The sequence below is a fragment of the Rhamphochromis sp. 'chilingali' genome, assembly GCF_963969265.1.
Source record: "Rhamphochromis sp. 'chilingali' genome assembly, chromosome: 10".
In the NCBI taxonomy this organism is placed as follows: Eukaryota; Metazoa; Chordata; class Actinopteri; order Cichliformes; family Cichlidae; genus Rhamphochromis; species Rhamphochromis sp. 'chilingali'.
The window spans coordinates 26,242,569-26,255,677 of NC_137937.1; the positions used below are offsets into that span (position 1 = coordinate 26,242,569).

At 40.1% G+C, this 13,109-nt stretch overlaps 1 protein-coding gene across 2 annotated transcripts in view; it reads right to left on the bottom strand.

The window, feature by feature from the left end:
- efna5b (ephrin-A5b) overlaps window positions 1–2,828 on the bottom strand; it is a 104,365-nt gene extending 101,537 nt beyond the window's left edge. Inside the window, exon 1 of one of the 2 annotated variants that reach the window (XM_080895220.1) lies at window positions 1,670–2,828. In XM_080895220.1, the coding sequence (XP_080751346.1) occupies window positions 1,670–1,794 (125 nt within the window). In that variant the 5' untranslated portion in view covers window positions 1,795–2,828. The remainder of the gene's footprint in view (window positions 1–1,669) is intronic. The other variant, XM_080895219.1, reaches the window with a different exon arrangement.
- Between the last annotated feature and the right edge of the window lie 10,281 nt (window positions 2,829–13,109).

A 13,109-nucleotide genomic window follows, 5' to 3' on the forward strand; every position in this document is an offset into this window, starting at 1 on the left:
CTCAAGGACTGCAGCACTTCTCACAAACTTTCATTTTGCTTTGCTGAAGTTGCCGAGTTTGAATGACCTACATTCTCACTTACAAACTGAGTTTTGGTGAATCTAATTATGTTAAACACATAAGTATCTTTATTTTCCTAAAATAAAAAGTGAAAAGCGCCTCTTTTCACAGTTACATTAACTGTTCCATTTTTTGACAAGATAGATGTCCTCTAAACTCTAAAGTAACAATTTATCTTCACATCTATGAAAAAAGTAACAAATAAATAAATAAATTTCAAGAAAAACCTTGTCTCTTTCAGAATAACAAAGGAGAACATTATTTTAAGAAGACAAATTATTGGTTTTCACACTAACCAGCCATCTCTTTACTAAGGCAAATTAAACCTTTCACAGATGACACAGTTAATTAGTATTCTTGTATTTAATTTTAGCAAAACATCTGTTATTAGTTTCTTTAAAAGCTTGAAAAACGCTGCTTAATTTCGACATGCTTCATTTACTGCTTCACTGTAATAAGTCCACACATGCTACAGTTCAATGCTGCACAAATGTAATTTTACAAACTATATTTCACATTGACTGTTAAACGTATGAACTAAAGAAACATTGATAACATTTTGCTTAATTTTCCAGCAACCCTTAAAGGTGATCCGAGAACAAATTTAACAAGGAGCAATTTAAAGAAGAAAAAAATAAAACTTGACCAATTAAAACTCTCAAAACTGGCGATAACGTCACTTCGGATTTAATCTACTGCGTGTTTTTATTATTCAAATGTGAGTTTGACATTTTCTGTCATTTTCTTTTTTTGCTGTGGTTACTCTGTACTTATGAAGCACTCCTTTAGGTATTTTTAGTTGTGTTGATATCGCCGAATGCGTCTAGATTACATTATGGTAACTGTCCTGAAATATGAAAAATTGATTCTTTAATCCTGACTGACATATGGGCTATCTGTGCCTACGATCAGTATCTTAAGTTTCTATATTGTGACGAAGCCATAAATGCCCTGAACGCAAAACGCACAAGCGACATAGAGAAGCCCTCCTCCGTAGTTCACAGGTCTGAGACATTTGGCCTGTTCGTGGCGTTACTCCTATAACTGGAGTTTTCCGAATGAAGCAAACACATGTAATCTAAAAGCGAGGAAATTAATTACCATATTTTGTAGGTAAATGGGCTTTTTGGATTTGTGCTGAGACTAATAAGATACAGGTGTTAATGGCTCCGGTGGGGTCGTGTCAAGCACAGCTTGAGTCCACCGAGGAGAGAAAGAACATAAGATAATGATCCTGATTGTATGGCACAGTCCCTCTGTCTGTAAGAGGGTAAATGGTTACTTTCCTTATCAGGACGATACTGACAGCGGGTAAAGCGAAGGAACATTAGGCTTTACAGGTTATGTCCGGGCCTTGTTACGCACGGTTTTAATCTATAGTTTCTCGGCAGGTACGCTTTTTATGAGCAGCCTCGCGCTGAAAATAAGACAGAGGGTTTTTCCTGTCCTTGGTTGTAGCATTTACCTACAGATGCTGGCATTATGCCCTCACTGCGGAGAATAAATACTGATGTGGTCCGGCAAACCTGAAAAGCCGTCGTTCGTACATAAGAGAAGGAACCTCGCCGTCCCTCCGTAGTTAAACCTGCCCGGTGAGAAGCCACTTACTTGGTGTTGGTTCGGTTCCAGAAGACAGCGTAGCGGTCGGCCACCACTTTGGAGCTTGGCTCCTGGCTAAATACACACATCAACAGCACCAAGCAGACGAAGACAACCATTTCCAATTGCAGCATCACTACAGCAAACTTCGGCACGTATTCCTCTTCAGCGTAGGTTAGTCAGTCAAGTTGCACGGGCGTTTCAACCGGGACAGGTGATGAGTCTCATTCACACGTGTCCGCGTGTTTCTGGCGCAGTTTGTGAATACTAAACAAATACAAATGCGCACAACATAGAAAACGAAGGAAAAACCATTAATGACAGTTCGGATGACACTTCTTCGGGTCGAAGGAAATGTGAAGTTACAAAAGCAACGCGTTTCTCGCTGACGCAGAGAGAAAGTTCAGATGAATCATGAGCTTTATTTGGTGAAGGTTGTCAACTCTAACAAATCCGTATCAAGGTGACAAAATATCTCTCCATCTACTGCACAAACAGTGATCAGCAAATGTAGGCACCAATACGCAGCACAACAGGCAGTGTCTTCTGTGGTGTGATCGTGTTCCTGCAGGGAGCTACTGGATGTAGCCTGTATCAGGGCAAATGACAGCTGCTGAACACTTATTCTTTACTCCAAACCGAAAGCGCAGGGGATTAGCCAGCCCAAGATATGATGGAGAAAAAAAGAGAGAGGGGGGAATCAATGTGTCCAATGACGCTGTAAGGCGCACGTCAGATGTCCATGTTTTCCAGGCAACTTTTTAAAGCCATACAGTCAGCCAGTCACTGAGAAATGAATGGGGAAAGCTGGACACGGTCTTTCGTTTCCAGCGTGAAAAAAAAATAATGTTATCCTTTCCCGGCGATTTACCGGGTGTGACACGACCGATGCGGGGAGGAGTCCTTCTCGGTGTCGGGGAGGACAGAGTTATGTTTTCTCATGCGCTTCTGTCCGTGGAGGCGCTTGTTTATGGTCGCATCCCAAACTGTCCTCCTCATATATAAGCCATCGTGCGACGTGCAGGCATGAAAAAAATACTGCGTTCTCCCATGAGCGCGCTATGAAGTCTTCCTCTTTTTCTTATGTTTGGGTTTCAAACGCCGGGACACGCAGGAAGGTGAGGGCACAAGCAGGCAGCTTGAGACGCCGAGTGAGAGAGTGGGTTTGGTTACGACGGAGCGGGGGATAGTCCCATTGGTTTGAAATTATTTGAATGGGCGTCTCTCGAACAAAGCCAAGCCCCTCCCCCACCTAAAACCGAGCTAATTCAATTACCGAAAGGTAGAGCTGGAAGGGGACATGGAAAGAGGTGCGCACAGCTGGGACAGTGACCGCTTTTAGATACTCTATCCACACCACGTTGTCAGCTCCGCTTGATAAGTGCGCTCGGCGCAATTTAATTACATGCAAACGGACGCAGCGGACCAAAGAAGACCATGGGCTCCAGTTACACTCTCATTTCAATTTAAGTTGCGTTTTTTTCTATTAACAAGAGGAAGCCTGTGACGAGGTAATGGCCAAGATGTTGACATAACAATACTTTTATACATAAATATATTAGATTTTATAAGGAAAAGATAATTAATATTAACATGTTATTTTCTTTGTACTTTCATTGCCCATTATTTTTTTCATCAATCTAATTTAAAAATATATATTTAATATAATTTTTTATATTGTATTTAATTTTAACTACTTTACCTCCACAAAGGTCAAATCTACAGTTAGAGGAGGGCAGCGACACTTCTCAGCCCTTCTGTGTGATAGCGCAGTGCTGAGAGATGATGACCACGCATTGCCCGTGCAGATGTAGCGGGGCAGCCTGTTGCTGGAGCGGTTCGAGGAGCTGCTCCAGCGCCCAGACGCCCCGCAGTGGCGAGTCGCCGACTCAGCCAAGGACAAATTCAAGCTCGAGTGCGCCAGGGGAAGCGCGTCTGTCGTCGAGTTAATCAGACAAATGCTCACAAGGAGGATTTATGAAACTTTAGAAAATAAGCTGTAGGCCTAAACTCAGATGGGACATCCGCAGCGAAAATAATGTGTAATATGAACAGCCTATAGAGGCAAGAGTTATGGGGTGAAATTTCACCGATGGGGCCATTCGGAATGATTTTTAAATAACAGTAATAATATTGAAGACATACTATAAACTTTAAGGACTAAAATCTTTGCCCATCTTGTGTAAATGTAAAAATAAGTGAGATATTAAACAAAGCAGATATGATTTTTAAAGGGAGAGAGCAGGTGGAGGAAGTGGAAAAAGTAGTTCCAGTGAAAACAACAAGCACATTGAAGTTTAAATAAGTGGGATTTAAAATGTAAATCTAGAAAATAACATTTATTATAATAGGCATGAACAATAAATGTGATCATTACAAAGAGGTAAGTAAAGTTTATAGCTACGTTTTCTGTTGTTTTCATTTTTACATTTTCCACATCTCTAATATCACTGTCAGCAAATAGCTAATATAAACCTATTGATAAAAAAATAGTAAATTCAGATAAAACCTTGCCTGGTTGCCTGGTGCATCAATATCTCTGTTATAAAGTCAAGAAAATCAAGACATTTCACTCTAAATTCCAAAAATGTCTACTTTATGTGAGTGCAACAGGTGCTGTGTCCCTTTCAGAAAACAGGAGGGGAGGAAAAAAGAGTGGAAAGACAAGAGAAGGGAGGAAAGGGTAAGAGGGCAGCTAATATTTTAAGATAATTCTCTTGACCTGTTCTCTTGGACTAGTGTAAACTAAGGACCACTCACTTACATCTATCAGCGCGCACATGCACACTGGCAGGACACTCACTCTGCAACCACATACAGACATCAGCACCAGACAATCCTGGAAAAATGTTATGACATACACACTTTTTTTTCAAGCCTTTTTTTTTTGTAACACGCACACACACAAAGGGAGGACATTATCAGCTACTAGGGAAGGAGGGGTGGGTAGGTCAACCCGGAGGTCACTTAACATGGCTGTTTTCACACCCACTTTACAACCATGACTGCATTCCTCTCCTGCTGTGTCTCATCTCTCTCACGCACACATGCACACATACACACTAGCATCCAAAAAAAAGGGGGAAAAAAGTTGATAACAAGCATGTTTGACTGACTAGCGCACACAGCGTATACCCCCAGCTGCTTTCATTTTCTCTGGCATAGGAACAGAGCTATCTCTCCCCATCCCCTTCTTAACCTGCTGCCACCATCATAGTGGGCTGCGTTGATTACTTCTCACGCAAGCCCATTTTCTCCCTCACCTCCATCCACATGTTCCCGCCGAGCGGTGCAAAGATGGCTTGAACTCTATTTTCAAAAAGCGGGGTTTATTTTCCTATTTGATTGATTAGTGCGGAGGAAAACAATACCATCATAAACAACCAGTGACCAGGTGATGCGTGTGTTCTTTTTAAATGAATGAAAGTTTGCATGCTCATATTTTTTTTACTTGCTGCTAACATCTCATTGTATGTTCTTATTATCCTCCAACGCCCCCTATGAATTGTGTATTTTTACAGAGCAGAGTACTTTCTAATTTTACTGCAGTGTCATGTAATTCTCCCTTTCTTACTTGAAGGTTTTATCATTCAATTTCATATATATGTATATATATATATATATATATATATATATATATATATATATGTATATATATATATATATATATATATATATATATATATATATATATATGCAGTCATGGTTGTATATATACATATATATATATATATATATATATATATATATATATATAGTCGTTCTTACAAAATGACAGGTGTCTGGCTTTAAGCCAGAGATTTTCCTCCTCTCACATACAGTAATCTGAACACTCACGCAGGCAGGGTCACTGCAGGGTGAGATGGGAAGGCTGACTGACTGACTGGGTGGGTGAATCATACCTATTTCAATGCAACTGTTCATTTATTATCAGGACAATTATAGAGAAGCAGAAGTTGGGAGGAAGAGGTGAGAACGCGGCTCGTTGGTGTCAACATGGAAGGTCAGCCATGCCAACAAGCAATTATAGACATGAAAATCAAAGAGGATTCTGTGCATGGGTTCTTAAAATAAATACATTTTTAAAAAGAAACAAAGCCTAGCAAAGCATTAGTTAAAACTGTCAGCACAATCAACTCTCTTTTTCTGAATAGGATTTATTGCATCCTCCATTAGATGTAGATTTCATTAATTATTTATGCACTATCATCAAAAGAGATATAAACCTAAACCACCAAAGAGGCACAGTCAAAGTGGCACCATTCTGTTATAATGTTGGCTTTTCATCCAATACACAAAAATAAGAAGAGTAATAATAAACTAAATGTGTTCACGTCCCCATAATCAAATTTTTGCAACATATTCCCACACTTTTACACTACATCACTATGTGTTACAGTCTGTCATTTCCATAATGTTATGCGTGTTTACAGAGATAGCGAGCAGCATTGGAATACAGTAGATCAAGCACTGTACTGGAGATCTGTGTAATGATCTATTCAAACAGTGCTGTTTCATATCTCATTGATATACAGCTCACACATCCATAAATATGATACTTTCTCACAAATGTACCTCCTTGTCAGTTAGCATTACTGGGAGCACCATGCATGTGTTTTTGCCCTATAACCCCATTCATGCTATCATGTGCGTCAAACTGCAAACACAGATTGGGTTGGGTTACATGCTGGGAGAAAATAGGATTTGGACCTCTTTGGAGCATAGATGAAAAAAAAAAAGTCTATTTCAGCAGATAATAATCTCAGTTCACCTTCTCGAGATATCTTCCACAAAGAGCTTAAAAAGAAAAATAAGCACTCTGTTGCAGTGTATGTTCACGATTTGATAACAAGGAAGAATATTTGACAAACCGTTTAATGTCATGTGTTACACCTGAAATCGCAAATCTATCCATCTGTAGGGCTGTATCCTGCATTTCAGTAACACGATACATTATATCTTATCGAGTGCATTACCTCCCTCCTCTGTACCGCTGCCTCACTCTCTCTTAATTCTCCACCACCTCCCTCCTTAGGATGCATATTAGATTAAAGATTTTATTGTCACACTCAATGCACTTAGAGTGTTGGCAAACTGAATCGCAAGGAGACAGCATGTCATAGAAGAGACACCTTGGGTTGACTAAGTCATGACGAGCCAGCACAAATCGATGAGATGGACTAATCGGATGTATCTGCTGGGACGAGCCCTGCCCTGAATCCAAATGATGGACACCAGATGGGGACTGATGTTGCCATTAGTACTCAATCAGTGCGGTAGGCAGAGCAATGTAAGGACAAGGGCTTCGTTTTCAATGAGGAATGAGCTTTTCAATAGAGACAGCCAAGGTCCCCCTATTCATAGAGGGAGAGCAGGAGTCTGCGTTAGAGATGGCTTGTCTGTGTTTGTGCTGGTGCAAAGAAAAAGAAACAGAGATGAATAAAGAAAAGGTTTTGAGTGTATAGATACTTACAGTGTGTGCATGTCAGGGGGAGGGGGTTATACTTAGGAAGACACCTTTTCAAACAAGGACAGAAAGTGTTGCAATGGGCTTGGGGGGAACTTGACAAGAAATTACATCTCACAAGAAAATAGATCCATGCCACTGTTAAGACATTTATGTTATTGTTACTGATCCACATTTCCATGGGACGTCTTGGGAAAGATCATGGTCATGGGTAAAAGAAACCAAGGCAGAATTATGTCCACATGATAACAATATTAATAATAATATTGCTTTTGTTTTACAGCATCCGTTTAAACCGGAGAATTTACCCAAAATGCAACACAAATGCATAAAATATGCATAATATAAAATGTGATTAATAACAAAGTAAAACACTAAAATATTAAAAGCATTTTTTTTAGAAAGCCATTTTATTCAGGCAGCGTTTAAACATTTAGTTTCTTTCTTTTCTTTTCTTTTTTTAAATGAGGGATTGACTGAGCTGATCAAGGGCGTTCCAGGACGAGAACAGTAAAAGCACAGCCCCTCTTTGTTTTAAGGCTCCACCGTGGATTCAAAAAGCAACCAGCTCTCCAATTTGCCAGGTCTGAGTCCTGAGTAATTGCTTTAAAGTGGATGTGTATTATGTAGAAATGATCTGTAAAAAGTTATATTTAATGTTGAAGCAATGCAGGGGAGAGGATTGAAATTTGGGTTTAAAGTTTCACAAAAGAAAACAATTGTGGGAAATTCGCCTGTTCGCTTGCTTGCCAAGAGTTAGATGTTGAGTTCAGTCAGTAGATATGAGGCTACTGTGCCAGTAAGCTTAGCTTGGCAGAAAGATTGAAAACAAAGGAAACAAAGAGCCTGGTTATGTTTATAGGTAAGGAAAAGTTCACCAGTAGGCACATACACTATATCCTGTTTGTTTAATCACTCAAAAAATTGTTTTGTTTCTTTGGTGGGGAGGGATTGCAGGCCATGTGGTTTCTAGATCTGAAGATAGGCAGATGTGTTTGGATGTAGCCAGGCCAGATGTTTCTCTATATAAAACTAACATATGCTAATCAGTAAAACTAACTCTATTAAAAGGTATAAATCTCCATACTAAAAATTCTTCAAGAGGGTGAAGCTGAAATGATAATCCACTCAACAACTTCTCTAACCACTCAGAGTAAATGTCTTTGCCTTCAGATCTGTCAAAGTGCTCACATTACCAATAAACATAACCAAAAAGTATATGTCACAGAGAGAGTTTTTCACTGTGAGTCCCGTTTCTTATCTTAAGTAAATATTCCCAAGAAAGCACTTTCTTAGATGAATGAGAATGTCCAGAAAGGTTTGTTTCTCGAGGGGTTTGGGACATACCGTCATCTGATAAAGAATTAATAAGAGCATTCTTCGCTCTTCAGCTGGACATTATCAGCTGACGCTAGTGTGAAAACGGCTGTTTTATGTCTGACCTACTCCCAGTTTTTCAGCGGCTTTACAGTAACGCTATCCATTTTCTTTTTCCTCCCATTCTCCCTGCAAAAAAAATGAACGAAGGCTCGCTCACATGCACAGAAGGAAACCACAAACAGTCCCCTGTGATCCCCAGGTTTAAATATTTATTTGGCCTACAACAGAGCAGTTTGTTTCTTTATGTTTCTTAATGCAGTGTGTTGTTGATGGCATGCGCTGACAAATGTGTGCACGTGTGCAGCATACATTCAAAGCATGTCGACTAGTGTGAGCTATTCTGTGTGCGAAACATAAAGATAAGAATTGATAGTATTCCTTTTTTTTTTCTTGTTTTAAACCAAAATCTTTCCATGTGTTATACTTAAGACTGTTTCATCCAAAGGGGAGATCCAGAGTTAATAATAAAGAATACATAGCATGGTGGCATCTTATCCTTAGATTTAATTCGGAAAAGTCTAACTTATCCTCATTACAGGGACCTGTAGAGTAACAAATGATGAATCACAGTATGTGATAATAAAGGTGACACTGTGAAAATCCCTTGGCTGGGATCCATCTCATCATTATGAGAGCATTATGAATGGATGTAATAAAAGTGAATTAAGACAGGACACCGCTGATATAGATATTATGAGCACATTGTCCCTACCCTAATGTGAATGGTGCTTCAGCTGGCTTCTGCAATAAGGGTCTCAATTTGGAGAGGCTATCCTCAACTCTGAGTAATACTTACATACAATCATGACCAAAAAGCTGGGAGGAGAGAGGGTGGGCAACTATTGAGTCCTCTTTTGTACTCTCTGTGCTCCTTCATTACAGCAATGAATGTAAAAAAGTCTTTGATATCCCTGGCTACAGTGTGCAACGCAGCAGTCATTCGCCTCCATGGGGCCTCGCATCTCTCTTTGAAGTCCCAGGAAGAAATTGATGTTCCACTGTCCCTTTATGACTCTTCTGTTGAAAGGAAATATAGATTCATAGGCCCAGGACAAAGCTAATAGCCAGACTTGTTCAAAGCAAAGGAGCAGAATAATAGTGCAGCGTGTCAGTTCAAGCCAAAGAACATTAATCTCTTATTAATACCAGTTGATTCTGCTTTTCAAACTGTACTTTCTCTGCTTCTGTCTGTCCTTCTGCCTCGTTCTCTGGCGGGTGTTGCTCTGCGGAGAAGGCCACCGCTTACGAGCTCAGCTATACATCATTGATGAGGGTACAATAGCATTAGTGTATGCTTAGCCTGCTAATTCTCCCTGCCATTGTGGAAAGTTTTATAATCGGGCCATTTGTAATTCCACACATAAAAGGATAAGCTGAGATCCAAGAGGACTTATGACACTGATCAAATTAAGATCATTTTCTCCCAACAGGAATACCTGATAATGAGAAATACAATTGCTACGAACAGTATCGCTGACAAGCTATTGACAAGATTTGCCCCGTGGTATTTATGACTAGGCACTTGTTATGCACTTTGCATATGCAAAAATATTCCCATCTACAGGCAATCCATTTTCATTTACAGTGCATTTTCTTTCCATAATTGCTATTACAAGCATTAAACCTCAATGAAATATTGTCATTTTATGTGTATTTATTAGGGACTCTTGGCCCCATTGTGGCATTTTCCTTGCTATCTGTGGGAATGTGAGAATGCTTCATATCCCCCTGACAGCACATTAATTCTCGCAGACATCACTCAGTCACTGAGACAGACCATTTCCTTCTCCTGTTTTTCTTTTGCTTTTTTAATCGAGGGAATAATTGAAGGAATAAAGGATACATAGGCGCTCGGGGTAAACCAGCATCGGATTACCTGCCAGACACACATACGCACCCATTACGACATGCCCAACAGATTCATGTTTGAATGCTTGTGCACACCTAAACACATTATCACATGCATAATCACAGACACAGAAACAAGAAAATTCAGCCTCTGGAAATTATGGGGTGGAAAAACCCAGTGTGTGTGTGTGTTGTTCTTAATTTGATGACAAAAAATGTTTTGTGTAATTACACCTGATAAGAAAGAAGAACCATATTGGCTGTTAACACTGTTTGAAATAATGCAGATGCAGAAATGATGAGAAAACATGACTCCAGTCAGCCTAAATTCTTTACATATAAAAACATACCCGCGTATAATTCTGGCCTCTCACTTTGACTTATGGCTTTCTGTTTCAGGAGGGATACTCATCACACCTGGGTTGTGATGTCATCAATTTTCTTTTCAGTTCTTCATTAAATATGATGTAATCATTCAAAGTCCCTGCAGGGAAATGTGAGGTCACTCCCAAAAGTTACACAATCACAGTGACTTCCAGAAATTCTACGTGCAGTCCAAGCCGCGGCCGTGCTTAAAGAGGATCAGCACTTTTTAAGCATGAAAAAAATAGTGTCACTGCCATTCTGATTTAATCACAGCATAGGCCTTACATTACCACAATGTGACACTTTAATTAGAATGATTAGTACCAGAGGAGCATATGTATTTGTTGTCCTCGGGGCTTCATGGCAGCAAGCTGAAGTTAGGAGAGCACCCAGGAAAGCTGACGCATTGTTCAAAATGTAGATTTAAGGGCCACTTCACCTAAATCACAAACATGTGGTCGGGTCTGTCATTTGTGCTACAAAATATATTCTGATTTGGAAAAGCAAGCCGTTAAATTTTGCACGGCCTTTGATGGGTTTTTATAAGAATCATTCTCAAAGGTGCAGCATGGAACATGAAACAATATTATCCCTGTGTGATAAGTATCATCGTCACTCCTCCACCAACCAGACTTCCAGACCTGCTGGTCAGCCAGTCAGCAGAACACAGAAACACCATATTTGACTAATACCAACATGTCAGCACTACATATCCCTGCAGCTCAGGATATTGGAGCAACTACCCTTATACATCACCCCCTAGGAGGATAGGAGTTTTTGCATCCCAATTCATATGTAGGGCTCAGTAAAACAGATCTAACACCAGTGCTCACTTGCTGGGGAAGAAGGACTCTGTCATAATTAGCAGTGGCATTTGCTGACAGAGAGGCCAAGCCGGTCTGGCTTCCATTGAGATGCTTTAGCATAGAGAAAGGGAGCGAGAGAGAGCCATCAGATAAAGAGAGGTCTTTCACCCGCCCCCGAAATGGATGTTGTTGCCTGAGGGGCCACTGTGCCAATCAGCAACTTTCCAACCAAATCATTTGCATCATAAACAGTCTGTTATGATGTGCTTTGAATTAATTTGTTGTTCGGTTAAACACTAGCACGAATGAAAGTTTGATTCAACTATGATTAAAATTCAGACCGTTATGCTATAATCACAGGGTTTTAGACTTTTCCGCAAATGCAAACAGAGAAGCGTTCAAATATAGAGCGTTTACGCGGGCTTCTGCTCGTATGATTCAGGAAATTAAAGTTTTTAAAACAAAATAGAAATGCTCCCTTTGATTTAATATAGCTATTACCAAAAGTTTGTTTCCCTTTTATCTTTTCTGATTCCTTTAACAATAGTTCAAAGCAATGATTCAAGTGTTGCTGCAGCTGGCAACTCCGGAGACAGTTATCAATAGTGGTGCCTGCTAATTATCCACCCCTGGGGGAACAGGGATGATAATGCAACTCTGCTTTTCTCTGTTTTGAATCTTTACCTTTCTCCCTTGGCTCATTAAACACCACCATCTCCATGGGTGGACTGGTAAGAGAGCACTTTGGTGTGACTGATAACAAGCTTCTTGTTGTTGTGGGATCGTGCTGCTCTGTATGGGCTGTGTACATAACACGACCAATGAAAATGTAACAGTAACACGGAGGAGGGTTAAAGAAAAACAGGGTACATTTGGAGAAATGTGCACTTTATTACAAGCCACAGATTGCACTCCAAAATACTGCATGCATATGAAGGTGAGCGGTCTTCCTTGAAGACACATCTGGTGTCCATCAGCGACATTTTTCTGAGGTCAGGGGGCACAGGATATTTAACGTTTCCATCAAAGAATCTGGATGACAAGGTAATGTCTCCGGCTGAGACAAAGGCTCATTAAATTACATATATTGCTCCTTCCTCTCATGATCCGGAAAGAAAATGATAGTAATAATTTTAAAGACCAGGAAACAGAGCAATCCAGATGATAAATGTCACCTCACAGGTTTTTCATGTAGTTTACAAGTTTATGCAGGATGAAATAGAAGAGGTTTTGTATCCCATCATGTTTGCCTCAAGGTGAAAAAGTACCATTCACGTATGATGAGTAAATGAGCCCATGGCCCATCTCTGTGGCATGTGTTATGTATAAGCAGCAGTGAAACAAAACAGATCCCTCACCTTTATGTCAGTCAGTCAAAAGTCTCAAGGAAAAGCTGTGTTGAAAGGAGATGGATGAAACATTTTCAAAGATAAATGAGCGCAAGCGTGTCTTGCGCACTAGCTGCCACCCATTAAGAAAGCACACTTTCATAGCTATAGCAATAGCTCACTGGCCTCTTTCGCTCCTTTCTTTCAACATCTGTCTTTCCTTCTTCCTCCCTTTCTCACTTCTTTGCCTCAGG